At 42.0% G+C, this 21360-nt stretch overlaps 3 protein-coding genes, 1 long non-coding RNA gene and 2 other non-coding genes across 7 annotated transcripts in view; 4 read left to right on the plus strand and 2 right to left on the minus strand.

Moving 5' to 3' along the window:
- Positions 1–1375: 1375 nt before the first annotated feature.
- wdfy2 (WD repeat and FYVE domain containing 2) lies at positions 1376–13352 on the plus strand. The gene is made up of 12 exons (XM_030343181.1): positions 1376–1714; positions 2276–2343; positions 3748–3821; positions 4823–4877; positions 5721–5871; positions 7124–7236; positions 7535–7661; positions 8300–8405; positions 8833–8934; positions 9614–9744; positions 10000–10108; positions 11455–13352. The coding sequence occupies exons 1-12, from the start codon at positions 1581–1583 to the stop codon at positions 11482–11484; spliced, it is 1200 nt and encodes a 399-aa protein (XP_030199041.1). The 5' UTR covers positions 1376–1580; the 3' UTR covers positions 11485–13352.
- A 114-nt stretch (positions 13353–13466) lies between these two features.
- dhrs12 (dehydrogenase/reductase (SDR family) member 12) lies at positions 13467–17017 on the minus strand. The gene is made up of 10 exons (XM_030343182.1): positions 16807–17017; positions 16179–16312; positions 15923–16005; positions 15600–15692; positions 15416–15497; positions 15259–15320; positions 14980–15084; positions 14757–14847; positions 14338–14475; positions 13467–13877 (listed from the first exon to the last, which is right to left on the minus strand). Exons 1-10 carry the CDS (start codon positions 16860–16862, stop codon positions 13765–13767), a joined length of 957 nt encoding a protein of 318 aa, XP_030199042.1. The 5' UTR covers positions 16863–17017; the 3' UTR covers positions 13467–13764.
- A 394-nt stretch (positions 17018–17411) lies between these two features.
- On the plus strand, positions 17412–17519 carry trnal-caa (transfer RNA leucine (anticodon CAA)). Its single transcript has 2 exons — positions 17412–17449; positions 17474–17519. It is a non-coding gene; the product is annotated as a tRNA-Leu (tRNA).
- A 275-nt stretch (positions 17520–17794) lies between these two features.
- On the plus strand, positions 17795–17904 carry trnal-caa (transfer RNA leucine (anticodon CAA)). The gene is made up of 2 exons: positions 17795–17832; positions 17859–17904. It is a non-coding gene; the product is annotated as a tRNA-Leu (tRNA).
- Positions 17905–18618: 714 nt separating this feature from the next.
- Positions 18619–21360, minus strand: part of vil1 (villin 1) — a 16479-nt gene continuing 13737 nt past the window's right edge. For both annotated transcript variants that reach the window (XM_030342638.1, XM_030342639.1), the window contains exons 16-20: positions 20903–21047; positions 20506–20694; positions 20209–20277; positions 19962–20114; positions 18619–19523 (exon numbers count right to left, since the gene is read on the minus strand). In XM_030342638.1, the coding sequence (XP_030198498.1) occupies positions 19410–19523; positions 19962–20114; positions 20209–20277; positions 20506–20694; positions 20903–21047 (670 nt within the window). In that variant the 3' untranslated portion in view covers positions 18619–19409. The remainder of the gene's footprint in view (positions 19524–19961; positions 20115–20208; positions 20278–20505; positions 20695–20902; positions 21048–21360) is intronic.
- LOC115532761 (uncharacterized) overlaps positions 20044–21360 on the plus strand; it is a 1719-nt gene continuing 402 nt past the window's right edge. The window contains exons 1-2 of the long non-coding RNA XR_003974114.1: positions 20044–20168; positions 20495–21360. The exon at positions 20495–21360 is cut by the window's right edge and continues 402 nt beyond it. This is a non-coding gene — a long non-coding RNA (uncharacterized LOC115532761). The remainder of the gene's footprint in view (positions 20169–20494) is intronic.

The following is a 21360-nucleotide window of genomic DNA, read 5'->3' on the forward strand; positions in this document are numbered from 1 at the left end:
GTCTCTTGTCCACTGGTTTTAACCTCAGCTCCGCGCTCGACACCGCCTCCCGAGCGCTCTCTCAACGTCACGTGCCCAGCCACTCGGTCACTGATAGGCTGTTTGAAGTCGCTAATTACCATATCCAAATAAGGATAAAGCCCTCATTCTCCTGTGCGCATGCTTGCTGTGAAAACTGGAATGCGAGAAAATATTCTCGAGATGATGATGTAGGCTTTTAACGCGTAGGTCGGTGAATGCAACCACGATGGATATATAGATTTGTAAACAAAGGCGAATCTGCCATTTGAGAGCAGCAATCTTGGTGATGGGGCTCGATGTCCGCCATGTGAACCGATTGCATAATCAACATTCATTTCTTCTTTTGCACGGGCGTAGGCTTGTGTGAAAGACAGCCCACGAACTGAGCAGAACAAAATCCAAACATTGCAAAACAATCTTGCTTCTAAGTTGTGCTTTTCATTAAAATTACACGAGCCCCTTTGTTTACACAATGCGGGGCGTTTCGTATCTACGACCAAAAGCCTCATCTTTGAACGATGTGGCGATTAATAGATTTCGTTTCATAATCCTGCAAGGTTTTGCTATATACGGGAGCGTGCACGTACGTGCACACACAATGACATCAACTGCTAACAAGACACGTTGTTTCGTGGGCTATCTATGTTTTAACCATCGACTACACAACTAATCAACGATGTAAAAGTGTTAGATAAAAACTAGTTACTTAAATTATTATAAAATACTAGAACTGTATGTGTGATTATGTTGCTCAATACAATTGATCATTTCACAAAGACAGCAAGGCCATCAATTACTCATGAGCAGTGGATTTAGTACAAACTACAGAGTAACTCAACCCATGTTGAGTTGTCTAACATGTTCTGGTCTACGTAACTGCCCTGCTTATATTAGGCCTAATTGAGATGGATCGAGGTCAAGACCCTCAATCAAATAGCTGTGACAACAACAATGTCGGTAATATATGTACTTAAGTATCTTAAACTTAAATGTCAAAACTTCGGATGAAACAGAAGAAAAACATCCGGCTGATAAGTCATAAAACAGAAAGGGACACGATGTGTGCATAATGACACTTTCAGAGTGGTGCGCATGGACGAGCCCAGTTAGACACTTCTTCCGGTTTTGTCGTCGAGGTGCATTTCAAAGTAATGGTACAGGAAAAGCATTTATCGTGAATGGAGAAATGTCAAATTCTATTTAGTAGTCACACGCAATTGAAACCTTATTGTGGATGGACACCAGTATGTTAACCTGGATAATTTAACCAGGAATGAAAAAAGTTGTTTATGTACGTTGGTGTGACGTACATATACATTGTTACCGGAAATACAATTCCACACACTTCCACTGCAGAGTTCAGGGAGAAGCTTGTCAACGAATTGCAGTCAGTCAGCTGACAGGCAGCATCTCCGCTCGTCCGTCAAAACATTAGACCCTGCATGGCTGCAAGTGCCCTGCTGGATAGCATACAATAAACGACAAGTGTTCGACATGCTCATGGAATAAGGTGTTATGTTACAGAGACCAAAAGAGGGAAGGAGGCTCCTGCATCCCTTATGGCGGCCGAACAGCCCAAACCGCAGACTCGGAAGCCAGTTCTGTTGAGCAAAATCGAAGCGTTTCAAGATATTGTGACTACAGCGGTAATCATTCCTAAAGAGGACGGCGTGATCAGCGTCTCTGAAGACAGGTAAGGTGGACACAGGCTGTCGCATGTGCATTAAAGATACCATAGCCCCTAGACTTATCTGCATGTTCAGGGCAGCATAGGAGTGTAAATGTATTGTTGAATTAACTTCGCTACGGTTTGTGGAAAAAACACTATTGCTTCAGGCAATGGTGCCTTGTGTGTTGCCCACCCCCTCACCCAAATTCATTTGGTCAATGATCTACTGCGTCTGCTCTTTGCTGAAGCAGATTGAGCACGATAGGACCAATGCCGATGCATACTTGGCCTACTATATTCAAGTGCGTGGTCGTTTCTACTAAACGCCATTCAAATTTCTGCAGTATTGAAAATGTGTACTTCATAAAATATTCCAAATAACTATACCTTTGTACTTTCTTTAATTTTGATATATCAGCTTGTGACACATTTTATATGCAGCTACCATCGACTTTACATATGGAAAAATCTAATTCTACTACTCTGTTGCATACCACTGACTGCATTAAATAAATTAGGTGTTGGTTATCTGTAATAGAGGATTAAGTTATTATCTAGGACTTAACATGCTTTTTAACTCTCCAGGACAATTCGAGTATGGCTCAAGAGAGACAGTGGTCAGTACTGGCCCAGTGTCTACCAAACCATGTCAAGTAAGTCTGTCGCTTCGAGATCCCTGGTTATATATATATATATATATATATATATACCTGTAAACTGTGTCTAACAACATTTTCTCTGTCTTTAACAATGAAGTCTGAATTTTTAGATACATTATTTCTTATTTGTTTGAAATTTCTCAGAGTGAGCAGTACCTACAACTGAATTTGTGTGTAATTACTGCTTTGTCTGATGATTCTTTGGGAAATTTTGAAAATCAGACATGGTTTTGTAACTTCAGAGATCCCTGTTTGTGTGTCGACACTTGCCATCGTGGTTTTCCTTCAGTTTCAGTTCCTAGGAGAGGGAGTAGATTGTTTCTGTGTTCCCCTTTATTATGGCGTTGCAGCAATTAATAGGCGCCTGATTACCAGTATTTTTTTTGGTTGCAAAATAGCTTTACTAAAGCCACACCATTTTGAGTCATATTTTTGTAGATGAATCATGATAGTGATGCTATTATGTTGTATCAAAGTATACATTTATAATTGGAATCTGATTAATTTCTCTGCAACAACACATGGAATTGTATTGCAGTATACTTTTTGTAGGAGGGCGATCACTGACATTTAGATAGTACTGTATTGTAAAACTGTTACAATGCCATGCTGCACTTGTCAGCAATGAGAATGACCTCATAGATGTGCCATTCTCTGGGCTGCTGGTTGGTTTGATGTCGGCCATTTTGGCTTGTCTCTGCTGTCATTTGTTGCAAATGCCAAAGGGCAACATATTTCCTTTCCTCCTACTTTCAAAAGGCACTCTCACTCCCAGTTCTCCCCCCAAACATGAAGTTCTCCTCAGCCTTTTATCTCAGTGGTTTTGGGTATGGCGTTTCATTTTGTAGATTGTTTTTGTGCCATTAATGTAGTTTAGGCACTTTAGTAGAAGCTGTGTACAGCCTCGCGTTCCCACTTGGCTCACTATGCCTGCTCCTTGAGGTGGGCCCAGACTGCTGCCCGGTATCTCCCAGAGCCTGGTGCTCTGAAAGGTTTCTTTGTGGTCTAGGGGAGTGGTGGCAAGGACAGTGCAGTTTTGGTGCTCTACTGTTCAACCAGGCTGTGACTGCTTGGTCTTGGGCCTCAATGCTACAGTAATCTTCTTTGTTACATTCTGTTACATTGTTACATTATGTTGCAAAAATGTTACATTATTTTTGCACATCGGGGTGAGGATTAGCATGAGTGCCAGATCCGATTTACAATGAGATCATGGGCATTGGATCAAAAAAGGAATTATGGATTAGGAGTGGCTAAAGACCAAATTCATCAAATCCTATACTGCTAAAAAGCTGACACGACAATAAAATAAAAAAAACACCATTAATTTGGAGTCGCATCATGTGTGAACGTGACATTTGCAAAAATCCAAACAAGTTTTTCTCTCGTTCTCTCCAGACTCCTGCACCTGCATGTCCTTTAACCCTGAGACCAGGTGGCTGTCTGTGGGCATGGACACTGGAGGCATCTCTGTAAGTTCTATTGCTCGCTCTCTCTCTCTCTCTCTCCCAAATACTTTCCAGGTAGACCCACCAAACCAACCCTCCTCAACCTGAAATGACCCCTAGGGTTACTGCCTCCACCATTCCACGGGGTCGTATGTCGGTCAGCATTCAAGGAAGACCTAAATTAGATGGCTTCTATTCCTCTCCCCTTTCCTTCCGATTCATTTATTCTATACAAAGTTCTAGGTAAGCTTTCCTGGTAGTATAAGTTGTATATATAATATCAAATAAATGAGTTGCTAATTGTTTATGCAGCGTTGGATGGGATGATTTGGGGTGATTTTTTTTTTTATAAACCCTGGTGTGTTGACTGGGTAACTTCTGGGAAATTAATGTTCAGTAAGTATTTGGGTGATTTGTACAGAGCGTGTGTAATGTTCTTATTGACAGTATAAACTCTTTTTCAAAAGAACACTGTATACATTTCCAAAGAGGCAAGGAAGAAAATGCAGGATATGCATACATAATCATCCCAAATATTTAAAATGCATAGACAAGCTTACATCCAAATAAATAAAAAGTGTATAATCTAAACATTATACACAAACATACAAAGTGATTTTCCAAAAACCCAAATAACCATATATTTGGGCAAAACAATCACATCGGGAGATATAAATTTCCAAACAATATCAAATGCTTGTCGATACTGCTCTGTCTCATTCAGATTGCTCTGTAAAATGTTCAACAACAGGGAGGCATCAAAACTAAAAGCTGATTATCCTAATTCTGTGGAAGGGACCGAAGGGACATTTTTGAGTTCTCTAGTCCTGAGAACAGGTTTGGTTACTTTTGCCTCTTGCTCCCATTAAATAGCTTAAAAATGAACCAACTTAACCACGCATTTTATATGCACATCATATTGTGTTACCACCACCACGACACCACCACCACCACGTGGTGTCGTGGTGCATTTTGAAACACGGGTCTTTTTCTTGAGTCATGTTTTTTCGTTTCCTGTCTCTCAGGAGTTTATCCTGGCCGAAGACTACAACAAGATGACCCCTGCCCGCACTTACCAGGGTGAGACACCATATATGTTTGTGTGTGTGTGTTTTAAAATGTATTCCTTTTTGGCAAAAAGATAGGACTACTGTGAAGTACAGTTTTTTGTACTCTACCCCTTCCATCAGCCATTTTGACTGTATTCCTTACATCAGCAAACTGAGGTTACTGAGCGCTGTACTTTCACAGACTAGTGCTGATTCAGCGCAGAAACCTCTCCAATGTCCAGAAAATGATGGACCATTAAACTACACTTCAAAAAATGATTCAGCCCTCAGGAACTTAAAATAGTGCAGAACATTTAAGTCCAGTTTAAATGGGAAGGCACATTCTATTAATACTAATCATACACTCATTTCCACATTGTGCACTGAGCCACTGCTTGTTGACTGCAGCTTTTGATACAACTGCAGCCATGTTCGAGGTTAGAACACTCTGTCCTGGAGGCAATCAACCGCATAATCAGAGCTGTATCTACAGTTTATTGTTTATCGCAAAGTGCTATGCTCACACTTTATCGTGACATGGTGTGTCAAATATGGGTTATCCAAATATCTATGCAGCGGCACGGTTTGTTTTGTTTTTTCAGTTTTCCATATATTTAAAATTGTGGGAAAGCAGAGTAGTCCACGGGAAGGGAGTTTGACTCCCAGGGTCAAGGTTTCAACCATTCCCAATTATTCTGGATCGTTATCCAAACTAGAATCCAAACCATAACCCTCTCCTGTGTATGGGCTCCCCGACCAAGACGCATATTACCCCTTCCTGCTCCTCGAAACACCTCCTGCCTGTGCTCGCCGTGAGTGCATCTAACTCAATGGTCTCTCTGTGTTTGTGTGTGTGTGTGTGTGGTGCTCTCAGCCCACCAGGGCAGGGTGTTGGTGGTGCTGTTCGTCCTGGAGATGGAGTGGGTGCTGAGCACGGGCCAGGACAAGAACTTCACCTGGCACTGCTCTGAGAGCGGCCAACAACTGGGTACCTACCGCACGGCCGCCTGCGTCTCAGGCCTGCAGTATCCTTTCCCCAAAATGGGGGGGGGGAGAGAGATGTGTGTGTTTGTGTGTTAGGGTACATTTTAGAGTGTGTGTGTGTGTGTAAAACACTATCTATGTCTCTGCACATTTAAGTGTGTCTGTGTGTGTGGGAGTGGGGGAGATATGTGTGTGGATACATTTTAGATTGTGTGTGTGTGTACATTTAAGTGTGTGTGTGTGCGCGCGTGCGCTCTCCCCGGAGGGCTAACTGCTCCGGCCTTAGCTAATGCCTCACTGTTGCAGGGATTTTAAGACCCGTGCGCCCAATGAACCTGTCAGCTTAACTGCTGCGTTAAGTGGAGTGCAGCCAAGACAGCTAAACAAGTGGCAACCGACCCGCCTTCTTCAGTAGACTCGCTTGGCGGGGAGTTTAAAGATATATTTGTTTTGGCAAGTGGCAGCTCTCGTCTATAATGTCAAAGAGTTACTTTTGAGGCCTTTTGAGGTTTCTCCCTCAGCTTATTTCAGAGGGGGCTTTGAGTGCGATAAGATTAGCCTCCAGCTACTGTATACTAAAGAGAAGGAGGGGACTAACAATAGACAACTGTCATCCCGTTGTCAAGGAGATGGGCCGAGTGGGTTTCTAGAATGGCCAGATGAAGTATTGGGGGGCCGTACTCAGCCGTGCCATTGATGGTTATAGACTAGTTATTTATGTATTAAACCAATGAGTACACTATGTTTCTTTGGCACTGGTCTGAAATATCCTTTGTACAGGCCACCAATAGCGACCATTAACCAACATGACTGGTCTAATGTGATTAGTTCTAAAGCATTGGTCTGATCCACGGGATGGATTTGAATTGGACACACAATATTGTGTTATTGCCTCTACATTAAATGACTAGCAAGCCAAATAGCATTTCTTTGTTTTCCTTCTTACCCCTAATGACCACTGCAGGATGTCACTCTTGGATTCAAATTGGAGGCGTGGTTGTTTTCGAGAATGAGGAATTGGATTAGATAATCAAATCAAATCCCGTCTCACAGGACGTTTGCTTTCTATTTTTCTTCGACGTATTAGTTGATTCTGCATTGTGGGAAAATCATCAAAAACCACTGAACCGGTGATTGGCTAAGCTTAGCACAGTGCATCAACTGAGTCTGAGACATGTATTAGACAAAAATGACAGCAATTTGACTGTCGTGAGTCTTCATCAGATCCAGTAGCGATCCCCTTGTATACGCCTGGGCAGTTTTACGTCTCCTTGACCGCCTTGATCCTCTAAGGTTTGACGTGGAGACTAGACATGCGTTTGTGGGCGATCAGTCCGGCCAGGTGACCATCCTGAAGGTGGAGCAGGACAGCTGCAGTATGGTCACCACCTTCAAGGGGCACACGGGTCTGTACACAAACATACACAACACCCTAAACCCCCCCCAAAAAACATCATCACACCACATTACCTCACACAGCTTGTCAAGCGTTGTATATCTCTGTATTCGTGAGCCAGTTGGCTTTTAGTGGGGCCACATTCAGTGTGTGGTACCGATTTTGTACCCTCAAATGTGTTTACGACAAGAGACGAGACTCAAATTTCTCTTAAAATGCTTTGGTTTATTGAAGTGAATCATGTCTGCCATCTTAATTGTTTGTGTGTGTGTGTGTGTGTGTGTTTGTGTGTGTGTGTGATATTCCAGGTAATGTGACGGCCCTGTGTTGGGACCCGGGTCAGAGGGTGCTGTTTTCCGGAAGCTCGGACAACTCCATCATCATGTGGGACATCGGAGGACGCAAAGGCACCGCCATCGAGCTACAGGGCCACAAGTAAGCACGCACGCACACATGACAATCGCTATTATGTTAATCTCCAAACGAGCTTGTAGAGGAGATATGTTTTGTGGCCGGTAGGTGAATTAGAGTGGCCCAACACTGTCATGATCTGCAGGGAAAACAACCAGCACAGGTTATGGTGGCTGCTGTTTCCCGATTGGCTGGAAGTATGAACAGTTTACTGTCAGATTTTAGAAGTCTCTTGGCACTGCACCGAGCCTGTCGGGCCAAGCAATGATTGTAATTGGGGTGTTGAGTGAAGACTGTGCATTTTGAATACGTGTTTTGGTTACTCATGACTCACTGATCGTTTTGAGAATTGAATGGACTTCTTCTCTACTTGTAAATGCCTTGTGGGGACTGACTGTCAAACATGTTATATGGGTTTTTAGAGGTGTTACGAATTCAAAAGGCTTTCAAATGCCTAATTTGCATTTGAATATTAAAAGTATGCCTATGATAGTGGATGAGTTAAAAGGATGAAGTGTGTGTGTGTGTGTGTGTGTGTGTGTGTGTGTGTGTGTGTGTGTGTGTGTGTGTGTGTGTGTGTGTGTGTGTGTGTGTGTGTGTGTGTGTGTGTGTGTGCTGTGTGTGTGTGTGTGCGCGCTCGTGTGTGTGTGTTTTTGGATCAGTGACAAGGTGCAGGGCCTGTGTTTTGCATCCCACACACGCCAGCTCATCTCCTGCAGCTCGGACGGAAGCATTGTTATCTGGAACATGGACGTGACGCGACAAGAGGTCAGCCCCTGTGGAGATAACACACACGACACGCACAAGCGTGCCCACAGACACACACAGTCGAAAAGGCCTAACTGTAATTGTAAAGTCCTTGTAAATTTCTGATCCAAGGGTTGGATTTCACTGCCGTTGGTATTTATGACTTTATGGTCCCCACCTCTGTTACTCTGAGTGTTGACTTCAAAAGCCATTTCCTCACCACCAGTCAATGAACATCTTACCAGACTGTGAACGTTTGTACTGTCAAACCATTTAGTAGTGTTGGCATTGTGTCCAGAAGATAGAGGTAGCATTCATACAAAGTCAATTATTTTTTAGGGGGTTGTTAATTATGCATTATTATTATGATTATTATTATACAGTACTGTGGCCCCCACTTGATAGACGCTGCTGGCCTATTGAACCTGTGTGATTGCTTCTCCCCCAGACTCCAGAGTGGCTGGACAGTGATTCCTGTCAGAAGTGCGAGCAGCCGTTCTTCTGGAACTTCAAACAGATGTGGGACAGTAAGAAGATTGGCCTGCGACAGGTACCGTACATTTACCTTACTGTTCATTTGACACATTTAAGACAGATTTTAAAAGGCCAGGAGATAGTGGTGCTTGCAGTCCAAAATGTCAGAAAACCATACCATTTCCTTTTAAACCTCTATTACATTTAATGTCCTACTCTATTGAAACATTTCCCTGTCTAGAATATTTCTATACATCGGTTTAGAACGGGTTCAACCAGGTTAGGCATACGGTTAGCCCGCCGTCGGCTGTTTTAAAGAGGCTGTGCGAGCCAGCCGTTGTGGTTTCTCTCTGAGAGTAATGTGTTTCTATCTCTCCGCTACGCTGTTTCCTGTCACAGACCACGTGCCGAGCGATACTGGCTTGATGGTAATTTGACTAGAGCAAGCTCATCAGAAATAATGTGGTATAGAAGGGAATTGTGTCTGATTTGCTTCAATAATAAATAAAAAAAAGATATTTTAAAACAAGTCCAACTACATCAGCCATAATGAGTCTGGCATTAAAGCATGCGTGTCATTATCTTTTCCAATCTGATATGTTATGTTCGAATGATCTCACCCGTATGGCTTTGACAAGCTATGCTAGCACAGTGATAATATTTACCCCAATTGTTTATTTTGTTGTGGAGATGCGGTTCCGTTTCATGTCCACTAGAGGGGGGTAAAGTCCCTTGTTTCTTTCTCTCTTCTCCAGCACCACTGTCGGAAATGTGGGCAGGCTGTGTGCGGGAAGTGCTCCTCCAAGCGCTCCACCATCCCCCTCATGGGTTTTGAGTTTGAGGTGCGAGTGTGTGACAGCTGCCACGAGTCCATCACGGAAGAGGAGTGAGTGACGCGTCGTAACATGACTCTAAATCAATGCACATACTAGCATTTAATACCCATCTTGATCAGTGGTTTGTTTCACAAAAGTTCATGCTGTTAGTAATAATATATCAAAACAATGCATCCTCGTCATACTACGTTTTTATAACTACAATTATTGGTAAAATTGATATTTCTTTATTAAACAACGTTCATATGTGTACATTAGTTGATTGCTTATTTCCATGTGTTTTCCATGTGTTGTGTGGCTTCCAGCCGAGCGCCTACAGCAAGCTTTCACGACAGCAAGCACAGCATCGTGCACATACACTACGAAGCCACCACCGGGAACCTGCTCACCTCCGGGACGGACAAGGTCATCAAGGTCAGGGTCCCCCAATTTAGCCATTACAGTGCCTTGGTACTTCCTAGCATAAGGAATCACTAATTTTGGATAGGTATAAGACCATAGGTAACATGAACAACATTGCCTTAGTTTGCATGAACACCATTAGTAAACTTTAACAACATTGGTAAACATGAACAACATTAGTTAATGATGACTAGAAACATAAGTTAACTGTTGGTTAATGCTTATTATTGCATTTATTTTTAATTGATGGTTAAGTAGTGTTACCTTATTGTAACGTGTTTCCAATTATTTATGATGCAACATCACCAAATGGTATCAAATTACCTTATACAAATGAGGCTTATTATTGCATTCACTCTTTTTAATTTGGTTAAATAGTGTACCCTTATTGTAATGTGTTTCCAATTATACATGATGCAACATCACCAAATGGCATCCAATGACCCTTTATTTAACTAAGTCGAATCTGGAAACGGTTTAATATTGATCATAAAACAAGGGGTTTGAGAAAGGAGGGTCAGATCATGGCCACAGCACATAACCACCCATTAAAGTATGTTATGCGCCTATAGTGCCCATAAACCTCTGCAGTGATGTGATTACAGCTCCACCCATGTTTCCACAGGGAAATCTCAGTGATCTCACATCATAGTTTCTGACAGTGTTTATTTCAAGCTTTCTAAAAAACGAACGAAATGTTCTTTCCTTCGTTCCAATGGAGTTGTTTCGTGATGTGACTACACTTGGCTACGAATAGCAGACCACTGCTATGTATAACAGCCTATACAGTTACTATGGCCGCAGTTCCAACCGTATGTTACGGCGTATTTGTGGCGGATACAATTAAATCATTTTTTATGTTTTATTATAAAAACTCACTGAGGTCATAAAAGCTCCCAGGGCACTTATCGCAAAGAGTAGGGGTTCCCCCGGTGTCCTGGCCCAACCAGGCTCATTTCAATCTGGCCCCCTAATCATCCCCCTGTATAATTGTATAATTGGCTGACTCATTAATTCCCTCACCCTCCACCTCGAGCTGGTGTGTGGTGAGCGTTCTGGCGCAGATTGGCTGCTGTGCATCACCCCTAGTGGGTGCTACACACTGGTGGTGGTGAGTGAGGTCCCCCCCCTTCAATGTAAAGCGTCTTTGAGTGTCTAGGAAAAAGCGCTATATAAATTCAATGCATTATCATTATTATTATTATTATTATGAAATTAAATAATTGATTTATTAAGTAAGTAGCCGTCTAATAAGCGGCATAATATAAGTACAGCTAGTCGGTCATTGCTGGAATATGTTGCTGTACATTGTCCCTTGCGTGTAATCTCTGTCTGTCTGTCCCTCTCTGTGCCTCCAGCTGTGGGACATGACTCCCGTGGTGTCCTGACTTCCGTCCCGTCCGGGGACGGCGAGAGGACGCCTGGTTCAGATACGGACCCATGGCGGACCAGGTAGCCCTTGGCTACACGGGGGTTGAGTGGGAGTCAGGATAGTGCTGCTGTATCAATGGGTTGACACACACACACACACACACACACACACACACACACACACACACACACACACACACACACACACACACACTCACACACCTGAACACACACCTGAACACACACCTGAACACACAGGAAGAAAATCCAACACTGACCAAAACAGTACATGAGGGTCGGTCAACTATGGGTCACGTCCCACCCCTATCTGAGCAAAGAGAGAAGGGAGGGATGAAAGCACCTGTTGTGTGTGTGTTAGTTTGTGTGTGTGTGTCCATGTGGACTTCGGACTTCCTTGGTGGGGACTTCCACACACTTTAAGTTAACGGCATTCCTGGTTGAACTGTGAATTTGAAATCTAGCCTCTACTAGTATGTGATTTGTTTTCTGTCATCAACAGGTAACGGGTTGTAGAGTAAGTCCCAGTAGGAATGGAATCATCACGCATAGAGGTTATTTGTGTGTTTTTTGTTGTATATTGAAGCACAAAGGTAACAGCCAGGGAATACAATCCATCATTGAGCTGAATTCGCAAATGGAGCATAATATATAATGATAGGTAACACTTCAGATGGATGAAACTTTGCTGAGAAAGAGCAAAGGCAAAAACTACAGCCTAAATGTTCTGTAACTATATCGTCAGGATCGAAAGGACTGAGAGAGCAATGTGGACATTTTGAAATGAGCATTCCAGTGACGTGGATTTAGGCTTTATCTCAAAAACTTTGTCCATGGTCAAAATGAGCCACGTTGTGCTTTGAATTCAGTACGGTTACAGTGAGAGAGAATAAGTACAGATCAATGGTGGCTTTGTGTCGTTGAACGACACGTTAGCTGAACTAGCCTATCAAATGGAAGGCATTTCGGGATGTGGGCTTTTTTGCTCCAGCTGGTTTACATGGGCTGTGTGGGGGGGGGGGGGGGGGGCAGGGAGAAGGGCCATGGTGGACAAGGTTCAGTAAGTGAGAAGCTCGGTCAGTTGGTGTCATTTATTTCGTACTTGTATGCATTTTGAAGTATAGCCAATCCGGGTGTTTCACTCTGATCGCTGTGGGGACGTTTCACCTCCTGAACCTGGAGAGCTTTAACTTTTGATGAGTGACCAAATGACATGAAGTCTTGTAGAGCAACAAAACATGATCTTTCCATCCAACGATCATTGGATTTAGGCTCAAATGAGAAGATTATGTCATGGAAATGAACCAAATGTTTCTTGGGAGCCTTGCTTATTTAGGGGCTGGACTTGGGGACAGAGAGCGCAGTGGTTGTTTTGTGGTAAAATGTTTTGTTTGGTCAAATCTCATGCAGAGATATTTGCATATCATTGCATATCGCTTATTGTCTCTTTTTTCATCGTATTCATACATCACCTTTCATACAAATGTAATTAACATGTTTGTGTTCCGTGATTACCTGTTTGGCTGTGGAGGTTGTAATATATATATCGTAAGTTCATGCACTGAATCAAGGATTGAAAATGTGTAATTTGTGACGCATTGCTGCTATGTGTAACTCTCTAATGTCCATCTTTATCAAATTTATACTTGAAACGGCCGATGGCCCTTCGTGAGCTTGACCACCCTGCTCAAGGTGTAATGAAGCAAGTGGAACACCTTACAAGAGCTCACAAAAATGCATTAATGTCTCAAATCATAGTACAACTATGTATTTAAATGTACTATTCATTCAACAAGGCATTTTGTTTCATAGAGTCATGGTTCACAACACTCTTCCTGAATAAATCTTTGCCTTGATGTATGCACTAGCGCTGTGTCATTCTTCGAATATTGATTGTCCACACTGAATACACCGGATACAGAATCACTGGATAATTCACCCCAGACATTCTGGATCGCAGACCATTGAAAGTCACCAGTTGGAAAACAGTTTTTTTTAATCCACCAATAATTGCAAGTAAAAAATGTATTAACATCACCATTAGCTATTTGTTAAGACACTGTGAACTTTGAGGTATGTTAGGTTTTCCCCATAACTGGTTAAATAATTATATAAATAAATCCAATCTTAGAATTGGTGTTGGAAGCATGGAATACATTTAGCTTATCATAATAAGTCCTATTGGCCACTCCATTCTATTAATTATTGTTCATCAGGTCATACTGTAATGGCTGTAATGGGAGTTCTTGCTACGTAAACGTCCAACCCTGACTGAACGGTCAGGGTTTGAACTTGTTGCTGAGCTGCTCCAGTGTGGCCTGCAGCTTCTCTTCCTCCTGTGGGGTGCACCGTGAGCAGGCCAGGGGAAGGTGCGTGGCTACGGCTTTACGGTCTGCAGGGAGGGACACAAGACGCAATCATGATGCCACCAAAACCAAACAACACAACGAGTAGTTTGGATAATTATTGGAATCAATTTCATTGTAAATAGATTCAGCCAAACAACTCTGCATCATGAGTGTTGCATGATTATGACACCTCTTTGCTCTTAGTTAAGTATTGCAAAGGGGCGTTCCCACATATGTTGTCAATTTGTGAATCACTAAGCTACAACAAGTAGGTGTTGTTCGAGCACAAATTAGACCAAATCAAGCCCATGCTAACATCAGTGCCACGGCGAGGTCAACGTATTCCTCGACTGTAACATGAAGATTTCAAATAGCCAGCCCTCACCCATCCAGCATGTTCCGATTACAGGGTTAGGATTATAGGTCTATTCTGGGGGGCGTGTGCTGTGAAGGCGGCCCTGCCCTGCGGGGATAGTGGAGCCTTGTTATTTAACAGGGTCTTACCCTGGAAGAAGAGGCCGCTGGGCTGCTGTCCGGAGGCCCCGGAGACGGCGAGCCACACTATGGTGTCCGCCCCCATGGCTTCAGTCCGTAGTTTGTTCTGCATCTTGGCGTGGAAGTCGGGCATGGACAACTGGACGGCTAAGGAGAACCATAGATCACAAAAAACTGCAGCATGAACTACTAAAACTCTCGATGACAGTGATGATCAAAAGGCTCAAATGCTAACTTTTTTTCACTCGGAATATGAAATCCATTATGCTTTTTGGCTTAAGAGTATCAGTAAAATAGAGAATGTGAATTTTACATGGCCTCCTTGTTTGGACTTCAAGTTCATTGTGATTGACTCCCCGTTCTCCTGGGCATGAAAGACCCATGCATCTGTGTCATACTGCTGTCAGGGACGATGAGGTGGCTGTTACCTGGTGTGTCAGCCCAGCCCGGGTGCATAGAGGAGAAGTGGATCTCTTTGTGTTGAGATGCCCATCTCTCTGTCAGGATCACCTGCTGTCTCTATGGGGACAAAACAAACACAAGGACTTACAAAAGAATGTTTGCGCAGACCTCCTCCCCTCCCACACGTCCACTTTTGTTTTTATTGTATTTTCTTTCTCTCTGTTGTTCTCCTTGGGAGGTAAAGCTTACTTTATTCTGGGCGTAGGCCATAGTGCCGTCGAACGTTCCCTTCTCAAACTGAAGATCATCCAAGTTCAGCTTTTGAACCAGCATTCCTCCAGACGACACAGTGATCTAAAGGCCAGAAATATATACATATGTTTCTTTAATAATAATTAAAATACATTAGATCATCTCTGTGCTTCCTGGATGGGGGAACAATCAATTGCATTTCTGGCCTTGCTAGTTTTTCCCTTCTACAAATTGTATGAATTGAAGGTCTGCCATGAACCAAGTAGAAGAACTGACCACTCTGGGATTCTCAGCCTTCTTCAGTGCAGGAATCAACGCCGTAGTCAGGATGTAGGTACCTATCAAAAAACACAAGAACAAATCCAAACTGTATACACATACACACAGTGGATACTTTCAAAACGACCATGCCAGGAACTGATTTTTTCTTTACCTAGTGCATTAGTGGCAAAATTCTTCTCTAAGCCCTCGTCTGTCAACTCACGCTGGTTCACCATGCATCCTGCATTGTTGATCTACAAGTTACGGAGAATAAAATAATATTGCATAATTAAGCATTATTATAATTATTAATGAGCAATACATGTCCAAGAGGTGATCTCTGAGAAGCTACCTACCAGCACATTTACGCTGTTTTCTTGGCTGAAGTTCTGGGCAAACTTCCATACTTGCAGAGCACTGGACATATCCACTATGTGTACGTGTACATTCTGGAAAATAAGAATGACAGGCCAAATGAACAACACAAGAAAAGCTTCAGATTCATGTGTCCGATGACGCAAAACAATCACCTGATACAGATGATGCAAAAACAGAAAGAATTGAATGAGTTGGAATAACCAAGTTAGTAAAGTAAGAGTCAGGCAATCTGAGTAGCATCAGGGCAACGGTGTTGCACGCAAATTAAGGAAATGTATGGACATTTTGTAAAGCTTCTTGCCTGATTTTTACTCTGATCAATGATCTCATTCTTTGCTGCTTCTGCCCGCTCCTTGTTACGACACACCATGTGAACTGTTCCGCCTGTAGAAAAAAATGTTTTGGTCAAATCCTTGCCCACGCCCATGCAACGGTATCCATCTCGTTAGAGGCATTCCTGATCTGCAACTTGGATGAATTGACAGTGGAAGTAGGAAACCAAAGTAGGTTGAACACATACATTTGATCCCACACACATCCAAACCCAGGACACTCACCTCTGTTTGCTATCTCCAAAGCAGCTCTTTTACCTATCCCACTATTGGCCCCGGTTATCACAAATGACCGCCCGCTAACCTTCACATCTAGATCCCCGGGGGTAAAATGCTTTGCTGCTGCTTCGTAACCACTCCTATAGGAGCGAAAGATCAACAAGATGAACAATGTACAAGTGTACAATAAAAGCGATCAAAGGGGGCAAAGGTGATATGAGAAAAACAGGTGAGAAGTCACAAGCATATGTATCACAACATCTGCAAATCCATGGCTTCTTCTGAATGTTTACTAGGTGGGAGTCGGCATATTTGTGGTAGATTGAAAATATCATGAGGTCGTAATTATAGTATAGCAGTAACCTCAAATCACATGTTTATGACTTACTCCTTAACGTATACATTGCAATTGAGAGACAGACTAGCCAACAGCAACGTTTTCTCTGAAGCGATTGAGTTTTCTCTGTCTACATGCTAAAGGTTGAATTAAAAGGGTCACAAAAAACAAATACGCAGCCAGTTGTATAATAGGAGCAAAGGTGAAGTATAAAGCATGCCATTTGAATATCATCCAACATGATCATGCTTAATACATGACAGCTAAACTGCCTTGTAAACACGAATCATTACTTACTTTGTGTACTCCTGAAGACCTTTAACCAACCAGACAGCATTCCTGTACATCGACATGTTTAGTGACAAAGTATAAACTGATGAATGGTGAATTATACAGAACGTGCCTAAACATCCCCACTCGGTTTCATAAGCATAATAAAGCTGTTATGTAGTAAGAGGGGCGTGGCGTTTGATAATAAGTCACGTTGTTTGACAACTCCCGGAAATGGTACAATATAAGCGTTCCTATTGGTTTAAAACATGGCGTACTCATTCGGGCGTGTTACGTATACAACGAGACAACAATGTTTGCCTCGTCTATTCGGTATTTTATTAAATGTTTTTTGTTTAAATGATTGAGCCTACAAGTAGTATTGTTTTAAATTATAACATTCTAATTGAAATACACAAAAGTATCTCAATGTAAGCCTACACCCACAAACGGAGCATATAATTGAATGTGAATGTATTCGCTACCTTTCCCTCGCATGAGTCTAAATACTCCACGATGCGGTGTTTATTATCCACGCATAAATATATCTTAGTCATTTGTATATTAGTCATTTGTAACGTATTTTGTTAGATACATGTACAATTATGATTAAATCCCCGTCTCTCTCAGATGTCAGGATGGCCGAGTGGTCTAAGGCGCCAGACTCAAGGTAATACCTTCCATATCATGGGGTTTCTGGTCTCCGAATGGAGGCGTGGGTTCAAATCCCACTTCTGACATATCTTTTGTACGTGATTTTTTAATTTACTTTGTAAAGACTGCTATAACTTGAGATCCGAAGCAATGTCTTCCATTATAGTTGCCTTGTTAATTAATGTTTCTTCCATAAGCATTTCATCAAAAATGGAGGCACGCATGCATCACAATAATTCAGTCAGTCATTTGAAACGGTTTCTGAAGCTAATTCAACCACACATAAATGTAATTAATTCCAAATCGTAATGTTGTCTTTGTCCAAATGTATAATCTCTTTTAGCTCGGCATTATCACAGTTGTCAGGATGGCCGAGCGGTCTAAGGCGCCAGACTCAAGGTGACAAACCTTCCTGGTAAAGGGATTTCTGGTCTCCGAATGGAGGCGTGGGTTCGAATCCCACTTCTGACACTACTTTTTCTCTGTTAAACATGTTATATCTTTCCTAGATGTCATCTGTTTACTCATACAAAAGTGAACTGTATCGATAGCTAATGTAATTCACAACATGCTCTCACTCAATACGTGGTTGCATCTACTGGCCGTGTGATTTCAGAGATTCAGGGACTATAAAATATTCTAGAATATTTTTGGTTTATTCATATATATCATTGGAATATTAAAAAAATAATAATATTGTAAAGCATTATTTGGCCTGTGCTCATTTGCAGGATAGTTATCAAGGAAGCAATGCTCCCTGGTGGCTGAAACAAGCAGAAAATGTGCAGTTGAATTCAAATATGTGAATGTCAGTGAGGAACCTACTAGCCAGAAACCATCCGTAATGCATATATATATATATATATATATATATATATATATATATATATATATATATATATATATATATATATATATATATATATTTATGTTAAATATATATGTATTTATTTTATCAAATTTTGTGTCTAAATGTTGTAACATTGGCATGGGGGATTTGTCAGACCATTTTGGCCTTTGCCTTTATCAACATAAATTCAGACTATGTCCTAACTATTTTGCATAATTACTAGGGTCGCTCTTGTTTGTATTTTTAATCTATCTTTATCTCAATTTCCACCATTGGTACGCACTATTTGTGTTCTTTAATATTTGACATGAGGATGAAAGCACAGCAGACACAGAAAAGCTTGTAGTATTTTATTGTAGACTAGACCTACATAGAAACATAAACGTGTTGTTCTAATACATTCAACATAAACAGTCAGACACAGAGAAGCTAGTAGTATGTTATTGTAGATGAGACCTACATAGAAACATAAACATGTTGTTCTAATACATTCAACCTAAACAGTTTTCTTATCAAAGAAAGAAATCAATATTTTAGTGTTTCACTAACTAAGCTTTAAGAAACCTTCTCTAAAGGTGTTAAAATAACTTCGGTGATATATATTTGAGACTATCTTGCTTCATTCGCATTGAATGATGGAATTAAATTATTCAAACATTTAATATCGTACCTGGAAATAAAAATGTAGAATCCATTTTTAAGCAAAATGTATGAAAACCAACTTACTTGGTGCGATTTTTGTAGGCATACTAAATAATTTACTACACAAGACTACACAAATGTGTGTTAAATAAAACAAACATCATGTATACGCTAGATTATGAGGCAAGCACACAAAAGGGTTTTTAGTTTATACCTGAAAAAAACCAGTGATTGAAAAGGATTGTCTTTACATTATTCCCACACTCAGCATACTTAAAACAAAACGAGTGACACGTGAAACCTCATCTTCCCCTCATTTTACGCCCTACATCAAAATCAGTTTATTCATCGTACACTACAGAATATAAATGTCTTCCTTCTTAAATGAACAAAACACTTCTGCATATCCATACTGTCAACTCTCTGTTAACACATAATTCATCATTAAAGATCTAGCCAGCAAAGTACAAGAAGAGACCACTCTCTAAAAGAGTCCCTTGTCTTTCTTCAGCTTCTGCTGCTTCCACGTTGGCATGGAGTAGAATTCCATTCGAGACATCCCTAGCACTAGTGCAAAGTCCTCATTGTTGAGGTGTTCCTACAAACACACACACACACACACACACACACACACACACACACACACACACACACACACACACACACACACACACACACACACACACACACACACACACACACACACACACACACACACACACACACACACACATTGTCAAATCGATCTCCCCCAAAAATATTGTGTACATTTCTGGATCAAGGTTAGTTCTATTAGCTAATTATGTATCTGTGTTTTACTATTGGCTTCTAAGGCCTTGGGTCCATATGTTATTTTTAAACCCAAAATATTACACAGCTTGCGTTAAGGTTGCCCATCTTGCCCAAGAATGTGTGAAACTGAAAGAGGGAAGTTTACCAATTGAGCTAAAACGGATGGTTTCATATTTCGGCCCTTACTAAATGCATGCATTAGGGTTCATGGGTGCAAGACGTCATCCCTCATTGGTCGCCTCACCTCTTTCCTGGTTGGATCAACTCCCTCTGGAAGATCCTCATTCTGCTTGTGGACCAGCTGCTCGACAGGGAAGGGGGCTGCGGCCGACGGAGTCAGGATTCCCATCCCTTTGCTAGGCCCTTTGCCCGGTGTGGTGGGCGCCGTCGCCATGTCCTGAAGACAGACACAAACACATGGGCATGGTGGATATCGTGGTGGCTCTAGAAGGTAAGTGTATGACGGAAGGGTTGCATGTTATATTGCTTACCACTGTTATTTTGATGATGTCAGTGGCATCTCCGAGTTCAGACTTCAGCTCATAGTAAGACTTTCCTCCCTGGTGAAACATAAGAAATTCTTCAAATAAGTAATTAACAAAGGATTTTTCTTGAGGAACGCTTTTGATGTATCTAATTAAGGAGCAGGTGTGGTTTGGGCATCTTGGTCTGAAGCGCACGTTGGCGTTTTAAAACCGGACATTTTCGGCTGAGAGTCAAAAAGCCTAAACACCAGACTGTCCCTAATTGACTTGAATTGAACTGTACTTCCTCCAGGAAGTACTTACGCTCCACATCTGAGGGTCCCAGGCATGGAACCATCCGGTGAAGGTCGGGGGCTCGAAGCCCTGTTTGATCAGGACGATGGGCGTGTCGACGTCACGGCCGGCCGGGTGCGAACGCAGATATTCCTGGGCCGTCGTCACGGCAGCGTCCCTCTCGACGGGATTGGCCCCCCTCCCCATCCACAGGCACACCTGTAAAGAGACAACCAGCGTCCAAATCAAGAATTTCACGTTGGACATAAATTGCTGAAACGTCAATTAACCTCCTCATCGACTTAAATTACTGTTCCAATACAAGAATAACATAAATACAATTATAATGTAAAACCGACCTTCAAACAGAGAAATGTAAAAAATAACGAGTTATTAACAATCAAAATGAAAGGGGTCCCCTAGTCACCATGTCCCATATATCGAGGAGCATGATGTCGTCCTCGTCCAGGTCTTCCTGGTCGAAGTTTGTAATCTCGGTGGCCAGGAAGCGGCCCGTCTGGTTGGAGCACTCGAAGAGCCGCGGGGTGACGCTGTTCAGGCCGTCCTGGAGTCTGTGGAGGCGCAGGCGGAGTAAAGCCCGGTCAGGAACCATCGCAACAAACACTCTCTCTCTGGTGGCTCATTTTCAAAGAGTCGAAGCGAAGCGAGATCCCGGACAGTATGAATGAGTGGAAACCGGCACTGGTTTGATATTGGCCAAAGTTTGGTTTCCTTTTTGGCTGTTTCAATCACTGAGGTTGGGATGGATATATTACACTTCCTTCTCTTTTAAATTTGTTTTATATATATATATATATATATATACAAATATTATACATTGTCAAGATTCAGTTACATTATCGATATTATAGGTCAAATGAACAT

This window comes from Gadus morhua, chromosome 20 (assembly GCF_902167405.1).
Source record: "Gadus morhua chromosome 20, gadMor3.0, whole genome shotgun sequence".
NCBI lineage: Eukaryota > Metazoa > Chordata > Actinopteri > Gadiformes > Gadidae > Gadus > Gadus morhua.